The sequence below is a fragment of the Carassius carassius genome, chromosome 17, assembly GCF_963082965.1.
Source record: "Carassius carassius chromosome 17, fCarCar2.1, whole genome shotgun sequence".
Taxonomy (NCBI): Eukaryota; Metazoa; Chordata; class Actinopteri; order Cypriniformes; family Cyprinidae; genus Carassius; species Carassius carassius.
In genome coordinates, this window is record NC_081771.1 from 23,864,375 (window position 1) to 23,887,617 (window position 23,243).

Sequence of the window (23,243 nt, forward strand, 5' to 3'; positions counted from 1 at the left end):
TGGAATCACAGAGAGGTAGAATAAAATAAAAATTACACAAATAAAATAAACATATGTATGGAGGGGCAAGCCTGAGTCTAAACAGGTGTTAGCACAAACAGGAAGTGAAACCAAGATTGAGAGGGAGAGAGAGAGAGAAAGGAGGAGTGGATAAAACTTTGCATTCACACAGTGTCAGTTAGTCAGATGCTGACAGCTAGCAGTTAAAGGGCTTAGCTTAGCCTGTATGGCTGCTAAAGTGTTAGCATTGGCTACATGCAGTTCTTTGTTTACAACATGCGCAAGTGGAGCAGAACTTGCGCTGCTGTAAACCTGCATGGGAAACTCATGAGGTGTATTACAGTCAGTTATGACGTGTCCCATACACCTTCATACACAAATTAAAACAGCACATCAACTTCACAGACAATGGCAAATTACTAGATAGCTAGGCTAGAATTAGACCATACTCTGAAGTGAATCAACAAAGTTGCTGAAAACTGCCAAGAGATTGGACTCCCCCAAAAGGGGTGTCGTGAGGTTTCCAAAGTGATGGGTGTCTCCAGGGAACCGCAAGTTGAGAAAAGCTCTTTTTCGGGTGTAGTAGAGGTTTTATCTGGTTTCCCAGTAACGCCCCTTTTGGTTGGAGTGACCAGTAATATAGACCAGCAATGGAGTGACCAGGCATATAGTTTCAGAGGGAAAGTGTTTCTTTGTCCCAGTGACACCTCATTTACATTCTTTATGAATGTCTTGATTAATTGGTGTAGTTTTACCCAAAATATGGTACAAATAGTATGATGCATTTCATGATCAGAAAAAGAGCAGATCATTTTGATACCAAGAACAAAACTAGATATTAAACCAGAGATACATTCATACGCCTGAATATTAGCATTTACAGCCTAACTAATGCAAATAAACAGTGGTAACTATACTAATGTAATAGGGAAACATACTGACAACACATGCATATACCAGATGCATTTATAACTATTCTCGTTCAGTTCCAATTTTGTAATCATTTGTCCCAGATGTTTTGCAATGTTCATTTTGTCATTGAGTGTGTCTCGTGTTCCATGTTCCTTGTGGTTATGGATAATAAAGATTGTGTTATTAGTAATTCTCCTACGTGCCCCTAGTTCCTCTTTCCAACACAGTAGCGCAGCGTGACAGTTCCGTGTCAGCTGCGTCACACGGATATGCTGTTTCTGTTCAAAGTTGAAAGTCCAACTTTCCAAAATGGCACTACAGGGTGATGCGGAAGAAAAGATTTGTTGAATAAAGTCGTTATTTATTTCTTTTGCGCACAAAAAGTTTTTTCATAGCTTTGTATAATTGTGATTGAACCACTAATGTCACATGGATTATTTTACCAATCTCTTTGCTATGTTTCTGGACCTGGTGACATTTCAGTTGCGTTGCTGCCTATACAGGGTCAAATAACTCTCAAATTACATAAAAGATATATGTTTTTTGTAAGGCTGGTAATTTAATGTGTTAATTACATTAATTAATTATGGAGAAAAATTATGCATTAAAATTATTCAAAGCATTTGACGCACCTGCCCCGCCCCAGATTTATGTGGATCATCTGCCATTTCATACAGTTGATTGATGACTAATATGAGGCAGGGCAACAACTTACAACTTGAGGGAGCCTAGAAAATGTCCCTAAAACTCAAGATATGGGGCAAAACGCCTGTTTGAGATTGTGTCTCATATTTACATCACATAGTTAAGAAATAACACACATAGGTAAGTGCAATATCACACTAATGAAAATGTGATACTCATCTTATACAACAGCTCATGAAGAAGTTAATACTGTGTTATTTTAGACACAATGTTGACAATGTCTGTTTTGCTAAATTTTGAAGTGACATTCAGCCAACCAGAAGATAAAGACAAAGCAGAACTGTTCATCTACGAGCAACCCAGAGCAGCATTTCATTTCTTAATCCACGTTTTGAACGAATTTGGTGAACCATTTGGTGCGTTGAACCATTGGCATATGCGTTGGTTTTGAAGTGGCGCTGCACAGACTGATCGGTGTATGACATCAAAGTACCGCTAGAGCGATTCAAAAGCACAAGGAGTTGTCTGCTCTCTAAGCTCTTGCAGTACTTTGATGTCACACCGATCGGTCTGATGCTGATGACCCGCTTCAAGTCGAGCAAGCCTAATGATTCAATGAACCATTTTTAAAGAACCATTTACTTAACTCCTGAATGAATCAGCCAATTGAACGAATCAAATGAATGAATAAATGGCTCAATGACTTAATCATTAAGACATTTACCACCTTCTACTGGCAGTTTTAGTTTTTTATTTAAAGTATAATTTCATTAAAAAAATGTATTTCATATTTTAATTTACATTACATTTACATTTAGTCATTTAGCAGACGCTTTTATCCAAAGCGACTTACAAGTGAGGACAATGGAAGCAATCAAAAACAACAAAAAAGCAATGATAAATAAGTGCTATAACAAGTCTCAGTTAGCTTAAATGCAGTACACATAGCAAGGGCTTTTATATATACTTATATACATTAGAAAGGTAGTTAGATTTTTAAAAAACAATTTTCTTTTTTAGAATAGAATTAGAATAGTGAGTGCTAATGCTAGAGGGTCAAATAAAGATTGAAGAGGTTTGTTTTAAATCGATTCTTGAAGCTGCTCGGATTGGGTTGTGTAGCTCATTCCACCAGGAGGAAACATTTAATTTAAAAGTCCATAAAAGTGACTTTGTGCTTCTTTGGGATGGCACAATCAAGCGACGTTCACTTGCAGAATTCAAGCTTCTAGAGGGCACATAAGTCTGAAGTAAAGAATTTAGGTAAAGGGGTGCAGAGCCAGTGATGGTTTTGTATGGAAACATCACTGCTTTGAATTTTATGCGAGCAGCTATTGTTTTCTTTTTTTGTTTGTTTGGTTTTTTTTTTTGTAGAAAATCAGTTTATTAAAAGGATTTCTGAAGGATTGTTTGACTTGACTATTGAAGCAAAAAATTTGATTTGATAGTCAGCTTTGATCATTTCTAATAAACTGTTTAATTGCACTTGCAAGTGAATATTAAATTATGTTGTGGGATAATTAAATATATTCTAAATAAACTACAAACATAAAATTATATATATTTATATTGCCCTTAAATGTTTTCTTGTAACTCTTCTTCTCTTTCAGTGACCCAGCTGACAGAACGGCTCATTATACAGCTCATTATGCAGGCCTTTGTCTTCTCAGGTGTAAATCACAATGATATTCATGAGTTGACGCCTACTTGCATATGACTTTTACCAACAAAAAGTGTCTTAGGAAATTTTAATCAATATATTTTTCTCTGTGAGTAAGTAAACAAGATGATTTTTTACATAATTTAGAAAGAAAAATTCTTGGCTACAAGCTCCAGTTCTCAAAAGTCCCGGGAACCAATATTCTGTATGTGTTATATGGCCTTATTGGAGTGATTTAACATTTTTAGTTTTTCACTAACCACACATAACATTTTTTTCCCTCAAAAACACAATCATGTACATACATGCTGCTCACATATTATTATAGCCCAGTTTGTGCTGATTACAGTGAGATTAGAATTTAGCCATTTAGATGTTTATAAGAAACTGAAAAAAGCACAAATGTCATGGCATGACAAAACTTCTTCAGGCCCCAAAAATACCCTTAGACTCCAGAGGGTTAAAAATTAATCTTGCTGCCGCGTTCTCGATTAATTGTAAAGATTTGATAGAACTGGCTGGAAGACCTGCCAAGAGAGCATTGCAATAGTCCAACAGAACAAGAGCTTGAACAAGGAGTTGTGGAGCATGTTCCAAAAGAAAGGTACTGATCTTCTTAATGCTGAATAAAGCAAATCTGCAGGACCAGACAGTTTTAGCAATGTGGTCTGAGAAAATTAGCTGATCATCAATCTTAACTCTAAGGTTTCTGGCTGTTTTTGAAGGAGTTATGGTTGATGTGCTTAACTTGATGGTGAAATTGTGATGAAAAGATGGGTTTGCTGGAACCACAAGCATTTTTTTTTCTATTTTCATAGTAATAATAATACATTTAAGAAAATAAATTATTAAAGTTATAGTTCACCCAACCAAAAATGGCAATTCTGTCCTCATTTACTCACATGGTCCAAAAGAGTAGGCTACAGTATGTAATACATTTTATCAAACAAAATATTTCTTGCTGAACTTTTGGTAATGCCTGTTTGATGCTTTACACAACAATGACTTTAAATCATCTTTTCAGAGTAATTTCTCCAAATTTGATGTGTGATTAATTCGATTAATTAATCACCACATCATGTAATTAATTAGATTAAAATTTTTAATCACTTACCAGCCCTAATTTTTTTGTGAAAAATCTGTGTTCCGAAGATGAATGTAGGTCTTACGGGTTTGTAACGACATGAGGCTTAGTAACTAATGTCAGAATTTTCATTTTTGGTTGAACTATCCAAATTAATATCCAACTATTAATTTAAATTTAATTTAACTATCCCTTTAAGTACACTATTTAATTTGGGAACAACGAGACACACATGGAATTAAATGAAATAATTAACACACAGGAAAACTAGGTCAGGGCAGGCACATGGAGAGGGAAAAACACACAGAAAGTGTCACATTGTCTGGGTTGTGTCCCTGGGTTTCCACTAGATGTCCTCCTTTCACACGGTGTCTGTCACCTTATTAACTGTCTGTTCCCTTATTTGGTCACCTTCCTCCTTGTTGAGTTAATTGATTATTCCCCACCTGTCTCCAGTTCCCTCATTCACCTTCTGTGTATTTATACCCGGTCTGTCTGTGTATGTGTCACGGAGTCCTTGTTGAATGTTTAATGTTGAGGTTATTTCATGTCCGTCATCTTGCCTTGCCTTGCCTTGCCTTGCCTTGCCTTGCCTTGCCTTGCCTTGTCTTCGTGTCTTGTATATTTGGATATTCTGGTTTTGACCCTGCCTGGACTGTTTACCCCTTTGGATTACCCTTTAAATAAATATCATACCCGCACTTGGTTCTATCTCCGTGCCTCATTGGATCCCTGCCGTGACAGAAAGTCCTGGGTGTGTCCGCTACAACAGTGGAAAAAAGCTCATTAATTTGTATCATTTTAAGGACATGTTCTGTTTTTAAATAAAACCTAAACCATTCACACACGTCCACATTCAAGCATTTTTATACAGTGGGTTTAAACAGCTTCCCAATTTACACCAGATTACTGACAGTTGTAACCTTGAAAATTAAAAAATCTGGCATAAGTATCTTACATTTCATGCCATCAGTCATGATTACACTCAAGTTCTGAGGATCTCCTGTTCCTGGCTCATTTTGGATCAGAGTACTAAATTCTGTAACTTGTCACCTGGAGACTCGTTTGACTAGATCATTTGAATAATGAAGTTGTTGACTTGAGAACAGATGGAGTCAGATCAATCAAATACATGAATGAGTCAATCAGTGCAATTTGTGGACCGATTCACAAACCAGACACTGCTATAATGATGATTTCACGATTTAAAAATATCAAATAACTTTTTTGTGTGTGTAAAATGTAGCAGAATAAAAAAATATATATAATAATAATAAAAGTACAGATGCTTGAAAAATGTATATACTTTGTAACTTTCCACCACTGAATCACAGAATGCAGAATGCAGATTTAATTTAACTGACTCCCTCACAGATCTTTGTTTGACAGGGTAATGAGTCACTCACAGTGCATCCTCGCACATGATTTTCTTCCTGTATCTGGGAGTTCCTGCCTCATATTCATGTCATGCTATATGAAGTATAAAATGATTTAAATGCTGTTTTTTCTTATATTTTTTCATATTTGTTTTACACTGTTCATTGTTTTAAAAGATACTGGCTTCTTATGCACACTCACACACATATACACCCACTTTATTATATATACCTGTTCAACTGCTTGTTAACTTAAATATCTAATCAGCAAATCGCACGGCAGCATCTGAGTGCATTTAAGCATTTAGGTCAAGGCAAACTGTTGAATTTCAAACTCAGCATAAGAATGGGGAATAAATGTGATTTAATTAGCTGTGTTTCCATTACCCTTCAAATTGTGCAAATTGAAATTGCGAATTGAGGCAATTTTCAGGCAATTAGAAAAATTTATATATTGCAAAATTGTAATGAAAAGGTTTTTTTATTTTTTTTATTTTTTGCTTTGCTTTGCTTTCACAAGTCACCTGGCATACGCAAAAAACACATGATCATTCTTTAATGTAACATAACCTCCAAAACATCTCATACCTGGCCGCTCTCAAGTATAAGGGGTTTTCCTTGCCATTAATGCTTGGATGGATAACCACTTATTTACACTGCACACATCTGCAACACATTATGGCTCTGATATGGCCACTTTAGTAAATGTTTATGTTTTTTCCAGCTGGGCCGTGGAATGTAAACATGCCAGAAGTGGCTTTCCATGCTGCTTAGCTAAAGATACATGCATATGTCTCCTTCAATTAAAAATAATGGCTAGTGTGGTGGCTGCAATATACAGTGCTCTGTGTGGGCCAGTCAAGTTCTTACACACCAAGCTTATTCAACCATATCTTTATAGACCTTGATTGGGGCACTGTGGCACAGTCATGCTAGAATAGAAAATGGCCTTTCCCAAAGCTGGAAGCATAATCTTGCTGCCACGTGGTGACGTGGTTCATGCAGTTAATATAGTCTTAATGCTGCTAGGGCATCCTTGACTCCAAAATTCATAACACTGTTAACACATTAAACAATGACAGATCAATTAATATAATTTGAACGTAAACAATATGGACCATCGAAGAATGATTGTTTTATTGAAGCACCAATATGAATGTAAACCTTGCCTGATTTAAATATTATCAATCCACTGGGGAGAGAAGAGTGAGTAGCAAATTCCCTTCCTCAACACGTCCTACAGCCTGATCGTGAGAATCAGAAGGGTAAGCGTACTGCAAGCTAGCCAAGCTCAATGCATTAGAGAGGTGAAGAATGGGCCTAATTCACCTTATGCTGTTGGTTGCCAGGTGCTCTGGGGGAAAACAGAGAATTCAATTCTCATGTGAAAGGAGAACTCCGAATTCAGGAAGAGAGTAGCGCGCTCATAGGAAACCCTTTTTGGTAAAGGGGAGCAATGTTAAACTACCACGAGAACAACCCATGGAGTGAGGAATTCAACTCCTCAGAAGGGAAGAGAACTTGGGCGCTAAAGGGGAAGTACCATGCTCACAATAGCCCTGCATGTTGAGGGAAGTGATGCTTGAAGTGTATTAATAAAGACACACTGGTTGAGTGGAGCCCAAGGAACCAAGAACTAACCAACTCGAAGAAAGGGGAAGAAGCTGAGCACGTAACCCTTACCATACAAGATTTCAGAAAGTGTGCAGTCTTGTGTGCACACTTACCACTAATGTGGATTTTAGAAAGTGTGCAAAGTGTTCAACATTCACACTTAACACCATATGGATTTCAGAAGGTAGACAGAGCTTAGCGTGTGTACTTAAAGCTTTCTAACGTCAGAGGGGAACTGCCCCCCCAACTGAGCCTGGTTTCTCCCAAGTTTTTTTTCTCCATTCTGTCACCGATGGAGTTTCGGTTCCTTGCCGCTGTCGCCTCTGGCTTGCTTAGTTGGGGTCACTTCATCTACAGCGATATCGTTGACTTGATTGCAAATAAATAAACAGACACAATTTAAACTGAACAGAGATGACATCACTGAATTCAATGATGAACTGCCTTTAACTATCATTTTGCATTATTGACACACTGTTTTCCACTGTTGTCGTTCAGTTGCTTTGACACAATGTATTTTGTTTAAAGCGCTATATAAATAAAGGTGACTTGACTAAGCATCGCAGAGGTGCCAAACCGAGCGGGAGAGGCAAGCAAAAATAAAATCCTCTGAGGCGAGGGGAACACTGCCTGAGACAGCATTATAGAAGAAGATTGTCGCAAATGCCACCTATATTTCCCGCTCAATGCGTCAGCAAGAGGGGATATCCAGGTGACCACTGGATACCTTACTGCAACAAAATCTCACAGAGGATTAATACACACATGACCACCAGTAAATTAATACAACACATTTTTTTGTGTTGTCTTAATTAACTGAAAGCCATCTTAAACAATGCACAATGTGCATTGCACACACATTAAATTTAATGTAAATCATCCATGCTAACCCACACGTTTTCTATTTCTATTTTTTTTTTTTTTTGAATGTAGGCATTTCACTCTCTATAGATTTATTTTCCATACACAGTTTTGAAGTTTCTCGCTCAAGTTCACATAAGCCAGATGGAAGAAACCGCATCTTGTTTGCTTGAATTATTTTACAGAAGCACCGCGTTTTTTTGTTATTCTGAGTGCACACTAATAAACATATATGGATTCAAAAGATTGATTCGTTTTATCTGTTTGACCAAAAATGACATAGTATTTTAACAACAATTTCCCTCTGTGCTCCGAGCATTTAATAATCACTCCGCTCCACGCTCACTGATACCAGAAACACCGCTCCGCCTTCACTCCATGGCTAAAGTATTTCAGTATGTTTCTATTTCAATGTTATTCATAATCTAGCTTATATTAAAATAAAAAATAATAATAAAATAAGAGGAGAGTTTCAAAGTGGCTTAGGCTATTGTGTGCAAACTTTTTTCCTACCACATGCCAAACTAATAACATTGGGAAGGTATAATTCCTGCTTTCTGCCGTGCAAATTTTGTGATGAAAATAACGGTACATATTTATCAGTTATTTTATCTACAGATCAACGCATTTCTTACAGATTTCTGCTCATTCAAAATCAGATACAGACGAAGTAGCACTGTAAGATTACATTTGTTTGAATTAATTATTGTGAAAGTGACTGCATATGAGTGTGCTGTATCTGTTTAAATCACGCTTTAACCCAAAAATATTCAGTAAAAGGAACAGACAAACTCCTTGAGAACTAACCTTTAACTTCCCGCTCGGTTATTGCCATCATTATAACCTTCTGATCGGAGAGATCCAATTCGGTGGTGGAGCACGCTTGGAGCGAGTGAGAACCACGACTCTCCAACTTTCAAAAAATCTGCTCCTCACTCCAGTCAGAATCACACCACTCCGCTCAAATACTCTGGTTGGGTGAATGTGGCACTCAGAAAAAGCACAGGTCAGAGCAGCGTGCGAATGAAACATTTAAAAGCACATGCAAATGAGAAAGTAACTCTACCACTGAGTTAACACTGCTGTGAATGCATGTGGCGTTGTTCAGTATATGATGAAGGCACCAGAACTGCAGCTGATAGAATGTGAGCTGTAGCACAACACTATGATATGTCTTCAAGAGCAGATCGTGGAGACATTTTATCGTCCAGGATCAAAAATCGTCATATCGCACACCCCTAGTTTATAGTTTATTTTTATATAAGGTAGGCTATAGCCAATTTTTATATAAAGAGATTTGGAGATCAAAGTGTATTCCCGGTCCCGCTAACTCTCACTGATATTTTTTCCTGTCCCGTCCCAATCCCGTGATTAATAGTGATTTTGTTCCCAATACTGTGACCCGCAGGAATCCCGAAAAAATGTCAGCCGCTAGTTGAGAGCTGGTGGTTATAGGGGAATTCTACTTCCGCAATTAACGGCAGAATGGGGTCAGGGTGTTTGCGGATTGGGGCCGTGGTAAACTTAACCCTCTTGAGTCGATCCCCGCATATATGCGTTATGAGTCATTTTCTCCTGATAACCCCGAAAATAACTTAAATTACACTTTCAGTTTTGATCATACAGATAACAGCAATACATCAATCGAATCTGTGAAGGGTCTACTTTTATTTGTATACAGACATAATAACAACAAAACTTTGTGCATTTATAAAATAAAGATAACAAAGGTGTGCTGTCTGCAGCCTTGGTCTGCTGTGATCTTCATTTAGAAAGGCATCATTAAAATGAACTGTAACTCAGTGAATACTCAATGAAGAGACATGAGATATATATCAGACTAAGAAATAATTCACCCCAAGAAGATGTGATGAGGATTACCTCAGGATTTGAATTTTTTAAATTCATAAAGTGTAAACATTTTACTAGTTAGACTTTTTCCAAACTATAATTCCTGACTAAGTGTATAATCAAGTGAAATATTTTGAAGTTTCAATAACAATATACACTATACCATTCAAAAGCTTGATGTAAATAATAAAAATTTAACAAATAAATGTAAATGTAACAAATGTAACAAACAATGCTGTTGTTTTAATTTACCCCCCCCCCCCCAAAAAAAAAACTGAAAAAAAAAATATTCTCAGCTCTTTTCAACATTAATAATAATAATGATAATAATAACAATATATATATATTTTTTTTGTAGAAAATCACATTGTTAAAAGGATTTCTGAAGGACTGTGTGACTGGAGTAATGATGCAAAAAAAAGTCAGCTTTGATTGTTCCTAATAAAATGTTTATCTGTACTTGCAAGTGAATATTAAATTACTTTGTGGGATAAATAAATATATTCTAAATAAACTACAAACATAAAATTATATACATTTATTTTGTCCTTACATTCTTTCTTGTAACTCTTCCCTCTCAGTTACATACCTGACTGAACGGCTCATTAAGCAGCTCAAAAAGAAATCAGAAAAGTTATTTAATGGTAGATGGTTGTGGCCATTCTGTCACTGCCTTGACCTTGGCTTCGTCCATCTTGACACCCTGATGACTAATGTGATAACCAAGGAATGATGTCTGTCTGACGTGAAACTCACATTTCTCTGCCTTGACGTACAATTGATTCTTCCGGAGCCAAGTGAGGATGATCTTGATATGGTTAACATATTCTGCTTCTCAATTGGAGTATATAACAATGTCATCAATGTAGGCAATTACATACTGATTCAGCAAGTCTTGAAGATTTCATTAATGAAAGACTGGAAGACAGCTGGTGCGTTCACAAGTCCATATGGCATGACCTGATACTCACAGTGACCCCTAGTGTTGAGGGATGCAGTTTTCCATTCGTCACAGTCCTTAATTTGAATCAAGTTATGTGCACTCTGTAGATCGAGTTTGGTGTATATTATTGCTTCCCAGACCTGTTCCAGGGCTGAAGAAACCAGTGGCAGGGTTTAGCGGAATTTTACTGTGACATTATTCAATCCTCTATAATCAATACAGGGCCTCAGTCCTCCGTCTTTCTTTTTCCACAAAGAAGAACACTGCTGCAGCTGGGGACGTAGAGGGCTGAATGAATCCAGAACTCAAAGCCTCTTCAATATAATCCTCCATGGTTTAGGTTTCAGTTTGAGATAAAGGGTAAACATGACTCTTGGGAGGCATGACATTGCGGAGTAAATCAATCTTACGATGAGGTGGTAGTTGGGTTGCCTTGGATTTACCAAAGACCTCTGCCAGGTCATCATAGTAATAGTAACTGCCTTGGTACTTGTGTGGCTTTCAATGCTAGTGGTATAACATGGTTGGGGAACTGAGGAGAAACAGTAACTCTAACAAAAGATGCCAGGAAATGACGGGGTAGTGAACAGACAGCCATGGAAATCCTAGGATAATTTCCTGCTTAGGGGAGTCAATGACATAGAGGGATATGGATTCTTGGTAAACCGATTTGTAGGGTTAGTGTCTTGGTTTGATGAATTATTCCAGTTACAATTGCAGTTTCGTTGATGGCTTTAATCTTGTTGGGTGGATTACATGTCGGTACATCGGTGTGTTGTATTTCCGGATGATATCCTAATGAATGAGATGTAATGCATCTCCAGAGTCTATCATTGCTGTTAATGACACGGACAGTTCTTCAGTTTTTAAGGTAAGGGGAAGTTTGAAGGACTGATTACTGGGTAGAAAGAAGTGTTCCATATTTACCATAATGGGGTTTTGGGCCTTGTGTAGGCATCCCTGACAGCGATGGCCTGGTTCACCGCAGTAGAAACAGAGATGAAGTTGGCGTCACCTTGCTCTTTCACTCTCTGAGAGTTTGGCAAAACCCACTTGCATTGTTTCCTCAATGAACTTGGCGGTATATGTAGGTACGGCATGAGTAACACTTTTGTTCATTATCTGTCTCGGCTAGGTGTTCATCTTCAGTTTTCTCTTCACAGCAGTTCAGTCAGTGTACTGTTTGAGTAAATGAATTACTCTGGGATATTGGTTTGTTTTAACTCTGAGGAAGTGTTAGCCACATTAAAAAAAGTTAACAGCTTAAGTCGTTTTGTGGATTAATGTGTATTGGAGACACGAACCGTTTAAAACGATTCAGTTCGATTTGGTGAACTGGTTCAAAAAGATCCGGTTACATCGAATGATTCGTTCGCGAACCGGATATCACAAACTGCTTTGTTTTGAACTCTCTCACAACATACACGGAAGAGAAGACAATGACGAATAAAGTCATGGTTTTTGCTATTTTTGGACCAAAATGTATTTTCGATGCTTCCAAAAAATTCTAACTGACCCTCTGATGTCACATGGACTACTTTGAAGATGTTTTTCTTACCTTTCTGGAAATGGACAGTATACCGTGCACACAGTTTCAATGGAGGGACTGAGAGCTCTCAGACTAAATTTAAAATATCTTAAACAGTGTTCCAAAGATAAACGGAGGTCTCATGGGTTTAGAACGACATGAGGGTGAGTTATTAATAACATAATTTTGGTTTTTCGATGAACTAACCCTTTAAGGTGGTCCTAAATTCAAAGGCAGTGCTTGACTGGCCTTGTGGCTGTCATTTCATCAAACATGAATTGAAACCATCAGTAAGTAAAACATTTTTTTTCCCTTTCAAATATAAAAATGACAGGTTAACAAAGTCTTGACCTTATGAATTCATAATTTTTGACCGAATCATTAAAGTTATTTTAAAAAATATAATGTGATCGTATCATATATACATATATTTGGTCCTACTTTATATCTGGTGGGCCTTAAATACTATGTACTTGCATAAGAAAATGAGTACAATGAACTTATTGTGTTCATGTTGTATCGCAAAAAACTTTTATGAGGAGATCCATGCTTTAAAGCCCCAGATGAAAATTTAACTTAGATAATTTAGAGAGAACAACGTTGTGATTAACCAAGTCATGTTACTGCATATATGTTGGGATGTGATTTTTCAATGTAAGCAGTCACAATGGCACAATTTATATTGCACTATTTACACATTTATGAGCACATAACTCAACCCTTAACCTACCATTTGTCAATAAAACACAAGATATAACAGGCAGATACTACCGTCATAATTTATTTAAAAAAATTATGATTCCAAGTCTTCAAAGGTAAAAGAATTTATTTGTGAGAGGAATAGACACGATCGCCATCTCTATCTGCCATAAAGCTCATCACGAATTTAAAAAAATGCAGGCAGAAGCAGCCATCAGCCTTGGTTGTGAAATGCTATTGGCCTCTGTGTGCCTTGACCAAATATGTCATGAGCAACGAGATGGAGTATCTTTTTGAATGAGATGTGATAGTAACGGAGCGGGATCATTTTTAAACTCTTCTTTGCATAAAGGTATCGTATTGATTTAGAAGACTTGGAATGCAAAACGACTTGTTTGTAATAACTTTACTGTATACTGCTTGTTTATGTTCAGTTTATGCAATAAATACCTGTGACTGCACTTATATTTGCCAGTTAATTGTTTTATATTGTTCAGAAGTGGGTAGGTATAAAATAGGGGTGGGGTTGGGAGCTCCAATGAAAGCATACATTTTTTTTTCTTTTTTAGAAATGTATGCAAACGATTAAATTAAGACAAACAACTGAAAACAATGGAGGCTCCTCCACGTCGAAAAATGATGCTAAAAGGGTACCGTGTATGTAAAAATGCAACGCTTAAGGATCAAGATGTAATTTCATGCATTTTTTTAAACATAAGTACAATGTTAAAACATGTATTTGTACAATGAGTGCATGATATCAACTGATTGAACTAAAGGGCACCTATTATGCAAAATCCACTTTTACATGGTGTTTGGACATAAATGTGTGTTGGCAATGTGAACTAAACCACCCGGCAACGATAAAAATCTACCCACTCTTCATTTTTTAATTCCCTTTAAACCAAGTCTGTCTCACTAGGCCTGCCATTTTGATTATCATGCAGTGTGACGCACATTTTATAGGACCAGGCCAGGGGGGTTGACAGCTCTGAATTACATTAGTTTCCATCCATGTCCGCTGTCCTCCATTTTATCAGGGCTCGAGCAACTGTAACGTCAACACTAGCCGCTTTTCCACTGTCAGGCCAGTGCGGGCCAGTGCTTTAAAAGGGCCGGGGGGGCCTAATAGCCTCGTTCCTTTAGCACAGAGGCCAAAATGGTAAGATTTTGGTGAGCATGTACAAACTTTAGCCTCAGTTTTCTGTGCTTAGCTGGGAAGAGTTGGCCCCAGTGTGGGCTTCTGCTGCTGTAGCACATCTTGACTTCTTGTGCAGGTTTAGATGCTCCTGTATGATGGTTGTGTGTGCAAATCCCAGTAGATCAGCATTTTCTGAAATACTCTGAGCAGTCTGACTGGTACCAACAACCATGCTACATTATAAGACACTTATATCTCTCTTTTTTTCATTCTGGTGCTCAGTTTGAATCTCAGCAGATCATCTTGATCAGGGGTGTCAAATTCAGTTCATGGAGGGCTGGAGTCCAGTAGAGTTTAGTTTCAATACAATGTAGTTTAAGGACAGTACTAAATAAAAAAATAACATACATTTTGTATGATCTCTCTTATTTTGTTAAAATTATTCAAATTTTCACAGATTCTTTGATTCTTTCACATACCACTGTGTGTTTGTGTGTGTGTGTGTGTGTGTATATATATATATATATATATATATATATATATATATATATATATATATATTAGGGGTGTAACGATACGCGTATTCGTATTGAACCGTTCGGTACGAGGCTTTCGGTTCGGTACGCGGCACGCATTATGGACCGAACGGTTCGTTGGACTAATTAATTATATTTGGAAAATAAAACAAAATTGTGAAATATAATGATATGCGTTCAACAAGGTAGCCCAATAACCCAAACGACGTAATAGGCAACGCCCCTGACACCCCCGAAGAAGAAAAAAACACCAACTTATATGTTTATGTTAGGCTGCTCAGTCAGGCGCTCGCTCACTCAATAATACACGCTGAAGGCTCGTTGCAAAATGGCCAAAGCGTTTAACAGACCAGAAATAGAAGATCCTCCAATAACCAACAGGTCTGGTGTTTGGGTGCACTTTGGATTCCCTGTAACCTATAATGGTGATGGCAAGAGAGTGGTGGATAAAAAAAAACAACGATATGTCGCATCTAGGGTAGATCAGCGGGAATAGAAAAAAAAAAAAACACCAGCGGGAATACTTGAAAAATGTCAACTCATTTACGCCGACATCACCTTAGTGTGTCAGTATCTGGGAAAAGACGAAAAAAATGAGAAACACACACGCAACAAATTATCCCCGCAGCATTTAGACAGACATTTCCAACGGATTCAAACAGGGCAAAAGACATCACCACGGCGATTGGTAGTCTACATTTACGTTATAGCCGCGGATATGAGACCTTACTATTTACCATTCATTCTATCATCACCATTATAGCTTACAGGGAATCCAAAGTGCACCCAAACACCAGACCTGTTGGTTATTGGAGGATCTTCTATTTCTGGTCTGTTAAACGCATTAGCCATTTTGCAACGAGCCTTCAGCGCGTACTGAGTGAGCGAGCGCCTTATGGGCCTTTCACACGGGACGCGGTATGCGCGGCGCTGCGCTGCGCTATAAAACCCATTCATCTCAATGGCTTGCTCAGCGGTGCGCATCATTTGCGTGCTTGCGCGCACGCCGCGGTCAACGTTCAAAATAGTTCAACTTTTGCCGCTGCGCTCAGTGACGATTACCAGCGCGACCAATAGGATCCAAAACAAGCACGGAAATCAAAATGAATGAACGGCTAGCAGGGCTGGACTGGGACAAAAAATCGGTCCGGGCATTTTTGCCCAGACCGGCCCACTATATGATCATAAACACCACCCATCTTTGCACGCCCTTAATTATATGCATACCAACTCCTATTCATTAAAACCACTAATGCCATGTAATGAGTGAGTATAGGAACGAGTGAGCGTTAACAGATGAAATAAGTCAAAATTGTATATTTATTAATACAGTTGAACTATACTCCACAGCGGTGAATCCTAAAACAAGCTATAAGCGGCTCTGGCATATGTGTCCTCGGTCCTTCTAGGGGGGTTAGTTATAATATTAATCCAATGACAGTAATAGCCATATTTTATAAAACAAATGCACAAAAAAATAAAGGAAACTTTCTTAATTAGTTGTACCAATTTCTATACTTGAAAGAGATAAGCACATGATCTTTTATTTTGACGCAAACTGCATCAAGCTTTTATTTTGGCGGAAAACATGGTTTACAAACGCCTCTTATTAAATTTCTAGTGAATTGCGGTAATCGTCAACTATGCAGATGTGGAAATAATCTACACTCATGACATGGCTTCAGTGTTTTGAAAGTAGTTATGCTTACCGCAGGCTCTACACTTTCTCATCTCTCTCCTGATCCTCCGTCCTCACTATCATCATCTGCCACAGGAGCTGATGAAGGTCAGAAAACATATATTTTGACACAGTTTACAGTGTCTGCTTTAAGGGCCTGGTTCTATTTTTTCACGCTATTTATCTGCACATTCCTTGCGTTTCTTCTCCATCTTTTTTTACAGATACACACTGACACTGCTGCCGCTCGCTCACTCGTTTAAAGTTGTGATTGGGCCAGCCCAGTGTCAATCAAGAAAAGAGCCAATGGGCCGCTGATCTACGTGTTTCATGGGCTGGTCTGTCAGAAAAAAAACCAACACTGACTTTGACCAATGCATTACACCGGCACAAACCCAGCGCCGCCAATTAAGCAAAACAAAACAAAACGAATGGGCCGCCGATGTACAAATTTTATGGGCCGTTTAAAAAAAAAAAAAAAAAAAGTATGAGTATGAGATATCGGCCCAAAAAGCACGTCGGCCCACCGGGCAAATGCCCGGTATGCCCAATGGCCAGTCCAGCCATGACGGCTAGTACAGTACTGTGTGTGTCAGAATTTCCTGAGCTGTACGATACAAGTTTGAGGTAGTATAGGGACATCGTCAGGAAAGCTGTGTCATGGAGACATATCTACATTCAAGGAACAACAGACTATGATAGAGCTCCCGCTAAAAGTTTTTAAAACTCCGCCTACGCCATAGCGCAGCGCAAATCGCGTTGTATCTGAAGGGCAACGCTGAACCCAGCGGCAAGTGCCGCGCATACGGCGTCCTGTGTGAAAGGCCCATTACTCTGTAGTGGAAAACGTAGGTTTTAAGAACATGCTTAATGTAATTGAGCCCCGTTACAATATTCCTTCACGAGCCCATTTCAGACAGACCGTAATTCCTGATTTGTTCCAAAAAACATAAGCCCTATAGAGGACCAATTGAGTAAAAACACACTCAATATAAAGAGTTATAGAGTTCCATATAAAAAGTTACATCTTTGTATTTGTTCATAACTACTACAATAATATAACATTTTCATTTTTTTTTATAAGGAGCTGTTTTTGTTTTATACAGTATGCTGCTAAGAAAACACTATAGAAGATGGGTAAAGAATAGCTCCATCATTGTTCAATGTAAAAAAAAAAACATACTTTGTTAGTTTTAATAAATGAAACATTTTTTAAAAATCAAGGAAATTTATCTGCCAATTTTTTCTTTTTGCTGTATCTAAAACGTACCGAACCGAACCGTGACACCAGTGTATCGTATCGAACCGAACCGTGAATTTTGTGAACCGTTACACCCCTAATATATATATATATATATATAATATATATTCTTATTCACTATTAACTACGACTCTTCCTTCAATTTAATTCTGATAGTACTAATAAATGGCTAATATTCTAGTAATATGCATGCTAATAAGAAACTAGTTAAAAGACCCTAAAATAAACTTTAACCATATATATATATATATATATATATAAGACAAACTAAAATATTTTGACAATAAAACTAAAACAAAATTATTTACCTTTTCAAATAAAATTAAGGTGTTTGTTCTAATTAAAAATAATATAATTTTTGGAGTTTGACATTGAACACAACGATGCCTGAGATGGCCCTGATTGCAAGACACAGCTATAAGATAAGTTTATAACAATGAGCACAATATATGAAGAAACATATTCAGACATTCAGAAAAACAGACATACACTCACTCCCATGACTCCACACAAGGCTCACTTAAAAAATGAGACACACAAACAAGCCCAGATGCTTTACATTTCTTGTCATGTGTCATAGAATAGCATAGATTAATAACAGCGGGGCACATTGTAACACAGTGTTACAAAGTTCCCCATTTATTAAACTGGAATTTTAAACTGGTTACTGTCTTATGCTAGTTAGCGAAGCATTAAAAAATCTAAACTGATAAATAACAGATTGAAGATAAAAAAAATAATAGCAGATTTGCCTCATTTCCAATGAATACTTCAGACAGAAATGCACTTTTACTATGGTAAAATAAATATTCAGTGATTATATTTGCAAATGCAAAGATTTTTGCATTTTGGCACACTTCTCTATATAGTGTTGATATGTGTTGGCAACTAGTAAATTCCATAAATGTTGTTAAGTATGTGTGGAAATATTTAATGCGTGTTACAGCTTTTATAAGTGTCTCACACAGCTCCGGGGGGTAAACAAACGCTTCCTTTAGCAAATCGATGTGTTTTTTTTAAGAAAATCCATATTCAAAATGTAATAATCACTTTAATGTAGCTTGTCCTCACTATTGAATTTGCAGAGGCTGATAATAATGCTTAGTATTAACAGCAATCAATTATTCTAAGTGAGAATTTGTAACGGTTGCACCGGATGTTCATGGACCATCAACTTGCAGGGGGAGAAATTTTCTTTTCATTTAATATAATTATTTGACAGAGACAGTAGCTTTCAAACCTCTATTCCTTTTTGAAACTGGAAGATGCTTCAGTGATGGGCTGCTCTGGGAATTCAGGCAAGCTAAGCAGGAAAAGGAAAGAGAGCAGCAAAAGATAGCAAGTAGAGGGGCAATGAAAAATTTAAGTAACGTTAGCAAGGACATAAGCAAGCAGGCATGCAGGCAAGATGGAAGAATGCGAGGCCCTGGCAGAGAAGGGAGGAGGGAAATAGAAAACTAAACATTGGAGGGTGGGCTGCCTAAGAGTGAACTGCACTTGAAGAGGAGAGGAAAAAGAGAAAAGAAAGAGAGAGGGAAAAGGAGGGGGGTGGCACAGAGAGGATGATATAAGAGTGTAAAGGAAAAGGGGGAAGGCACAAACATTGTAGCTGCATCACATATCTTGTAAACCACAAATGGATGTTTTCCATTTGATTTAGGAGAATATTGACCTCCTCTGAATTCCATCAGTATCTATGAGGGTGCCATAAGCTCAGGACTGGAACCGGTGTCTGCATTCATTGTCATCATCCCGATAACATGAATGGCCAATATAAGTGGGAAAAATACGCACTTTCTACCTTCCTACAGTAAATTATTATTATTATTATTATTTTTATTGTCTATAGCAATAAGCACCCTTCTCTCTGGTTTTCCACAGCCAAGGTCACCCATGACAGGCTATGTTGTCCTGCACTTAATGGTCTTGTCAATGTGTTACAAAAGCCATTAAGATTTAGGGAGATAGTACAGCTGAAAATGCTGAGCATCACAGTTTTCATTACCTTGACAAAATGGCTTTGTGGCACAGGCACTTCGGCATGTGTACTATGTTTGTTTGTGTGAAACAGTTACTATGTTTGTGTGTGTGGAACATTAATGAGGTTCCTTTCTGTTATACAATGAAATTATAAAATGATACAAGTATACCATCACTTTAAAAATATCTGTAAAACTTATAATAACAATGAAGGACTTGTTTAGCTAATTGTATGCATTCTAACACTCTCTTCCTCCTTGCCTCTTTAGCCAGAAGAGTTTGAGGCTGTTCATTCCCACACCTTCAAGTCTAAGACCTTTAAAAAGGCCAAGAGTTGTGCAGTATGCAAGCAGGCTTTGACGAAAGAGGGCCTGGTCTGCAAAGGTCAGTACTGCCATTACAACAGATTTTATTAAGTTCCTAATATGTTGGTGATATACTAGGCTTCGGCATCTCTTCTTGGATATATTGTCAAATGGTCTGTGTTCATTATCTTGGTTATCCAAGTCTGGTTACTGAATTTATGTTTTTGCTATGAATTTTTTATTTAAACAATGTGAAACAAAAAAACACCCATATTTATTATTAAATTTAGTTATGTCTGTGCACAAACTATTAGCCAAACAAACAAAAATTTACATTAGCCTACTATTTTAGCCTACCTACTGTAGGAACTAGTGTCAAAAAAAGAAGCCTCTTTGGATTGCAGACATACAGTACATGACTGAACAGGGAAGCTACTGTAGCTTGACCAAAATACCACAGAGCTGGACTAACTTACTAACTGCCTCTTAATCTTTTTTTCTTCCGTCATCACACTTTCATTTTTATTTTATTTTTATTTATTTTTTTGTGATACAGTGAAGTTTATTCAAATTGATGCAGAACAGAACTTCAAGCACGACAGAACACCTAGAAATATCTAGGGCCAGATTTTCTGAAAAGTGCAAATTAGTGTTAGAGTGCAATTCCATAAAAATGTGGCAAAAGGAGTCAGGGGCGTCAGACATTACTATCCATCACAGTGTTGCCAAGTCTGTGGTTTTCCTGTGGAATTGGGCTACTTTATAGCTGTTGCCTCCAGTTGTTTTTCATGGCCACGGGTTACATAATGCAATTTTTACCAAGGGACCCCCTTGAAACATGGATAGTTTGGGCTAGTTTTGAGTATCTTCAGATGGGGGGGGGGGGGGGGGGGGTCCTGTCCTGATGGGGGTGGTCCTGTCATTTTTAAGATAAACTCCTAAAATCACATATGCAAGAGAGTTTAGTTTGACACCAACTGCTGTAAGTAAATCTGGTCCTTGGAGAATTAATGTAATGTAAAGCATTTACATTTAAATAAATTATTTTGACCAACAAAACTAATCCTTCAGTGATTAAATCTTATAACATTTAGAATTTGTTTCATAAAAAAATTACAAGTAGAGATTTTATTACATGAGAACATACCAAGCTCTATAGCTGGTGAAAGCATACTGTAACTGTCAAATAGGGCAATGTGTGCCTCTTAAACCGATTATAGCCTTGATATCACTGAATCACTTTCTGAGTTTATAACAGTCAGTCAATATTTATGGATACCTTAGAAACAAGTAAGTAGTGCCATAAACTGAGTTCCATTTTTTTTTAATAAATATTTGTGAAAAATTGAAGATTAGTGGACAGGCGGTCGGTTTAGTTTAACAATAAGCTGTTTTTTTTTTTTCACAAAAGTAGTTGGTTCCGCATACTGATTCTCTGTTCAACATTAGGGATAGGCATGAGTACTCAAGTACTCAGAACTGACAGCAATGATCAATCATGAAAACAAAAACAATTAATAAAACACTTAATATACAAAATAGTAGAGTAATTTATATTAATAAAACCATGTAATTCATAATAATGAGCCGTTAATTGACTATAGCCTATCAGCATTCAAGCACATGAATAAAGCTTGCAACAGTGTGCCGCAGAAGTAATAATTATGAATGCTACAGGGACAAAGCAGCAAGTAACCTGTCTTAACATCAAACTAATTCATTGATAAACTAGTGTTTTCTGTATTTACGGCTGCAGTGATGAAGTCGATGACACTGACTCATCACCTCCACAGTGTATCTGTTTCAAGCATATTATTTCAACTGAAAATATTTGATTTCCATTTCAATTTGTTAATTTGAAAGTAGATATTTCACTTTATATATATATATATAATATATATATATATATATATATATATATATATATATATATATATATATATATATATATATATATATATATATATATTGTGACGAGTCAGCTGCCTCCTCCCTAATTGTCACCGGCACCCCGTCCTAAATTGCCGCCCTTCACCAGGCTCCCGACTGGAGTGGGTGTGTGAGAGGAGGGGCGCTGGAAGAGTCAGGGCTGGCGGCGTGTGATGGGGCACACCTGAAGGAAATGGAGCCTCATCACCGCCGCTGTTTAAAAGCCCAACGCGCCTCTCCTCGGGAGAGCGGTCTCTTCCCCGTGCATGCACACTGGTGTCCTCGTGGGTCCAGGAAGGGTGCGGTGAGGGACTCCCGCGCCACTGGAGATGTGAGCTGCCGGACCCGCGATCCGGATTGGAACCGCACCTATTTGCACGGCCGACGGGCCAGGAAGCCAGGCCGTCCATCCCCTACCAGCACCGCGGCCAACGAGAGAGACGCGGCCGCTAGAGGAAGCCGCCGCCCCTCGCGCCCCCGACCGAGGAGGGGAGCGCGTGCGTCCGCCAGACTCCGCCCCTTACCTGGACCCTTCCTCCACGAACACTGCCCGACCCACACGAACCCCGCAGCACGACGAGGACACCAGATTCCCTGTTGCTTTGGACACTCTTCCCCTTTGGCCACCTTTTATCCCTTGTTTCATTTGATTTCTGTTAATAAAAGCCTCTCCAAGGCCTGACGCCACGCCCACTGTGTCTGTCTTGTGCTCCTCCCGTGACACTGGTGGAGAATGCGGGCAAGGTGGAGCCTAGACAGCGCAGTCGGGAAACATCTGGTGACGTCACTCCCTCTCGCTTGCAAACGTTCATGAGAACCCGGACTGGGACGGAGGAAAACCAGGGACAGCCTCCCAGCCACAAAAGGGGTAAGTGACTTCTCTATTGTCATTTTACCCTGTGGTTGGTTGAGGCTGTCACTAAAACCCGGTTTCTCTGTCCCTGTTCCGGCGCGCTGCGAGAGGGAGGACCGCCCGGAGTGGAATCCCCGCCCACTCCGACCGTTTGGAGCCTGGTTGAGGATGGTAGCACTCCCGTGTGGGCGGCGCCCTGATGACGGGGATGTCGCTTGGGAGGGGGAATGTGACGAGTCAGCTGCCTCCTCCCTAATTGTCACCGGCACCCCGTCCTAAATCGCCGCCCTTCACCAGGCTCCCGACTGGAGTGGGTGTGTGAGAGGAGGGGCGCTGGAAGAGTCAGGGCTGGCGGCGTGTGATGGGGCACACCTGAAGGAAATGGAG

General features: G+C 38.5%; 1 protein-coding gene across 8 annotated transcripts in view; it reads left to right on the forward strand.

Annotated features, from left to right (window-relative positions):
* Positions 1 to 23,243, forward strand: part of tns1a (tensin 1a) — a 136,333-nt gene that overhangs the window by 11,965 nt on the left and 101,125 nt on the right. For 7 of the 8 annotated variants that reach the window (XM_059571321.1, XM_059571322.1, XM_059571325.1 and 4 more), the window contains one exon: positions 20,039 to 20,153. In XM_059571321.1, coding sequence (XP_059427304.1) covers positions 20,039 to 20,153 — 115 coding nt within the window. Of the gene's footprint in view, positions 1 to 20,038; positions 20,154 to 23,243 lie in introns of those variants that run through there. The other variant, XM_059571328.1, reaches the window with a different exon arrangement.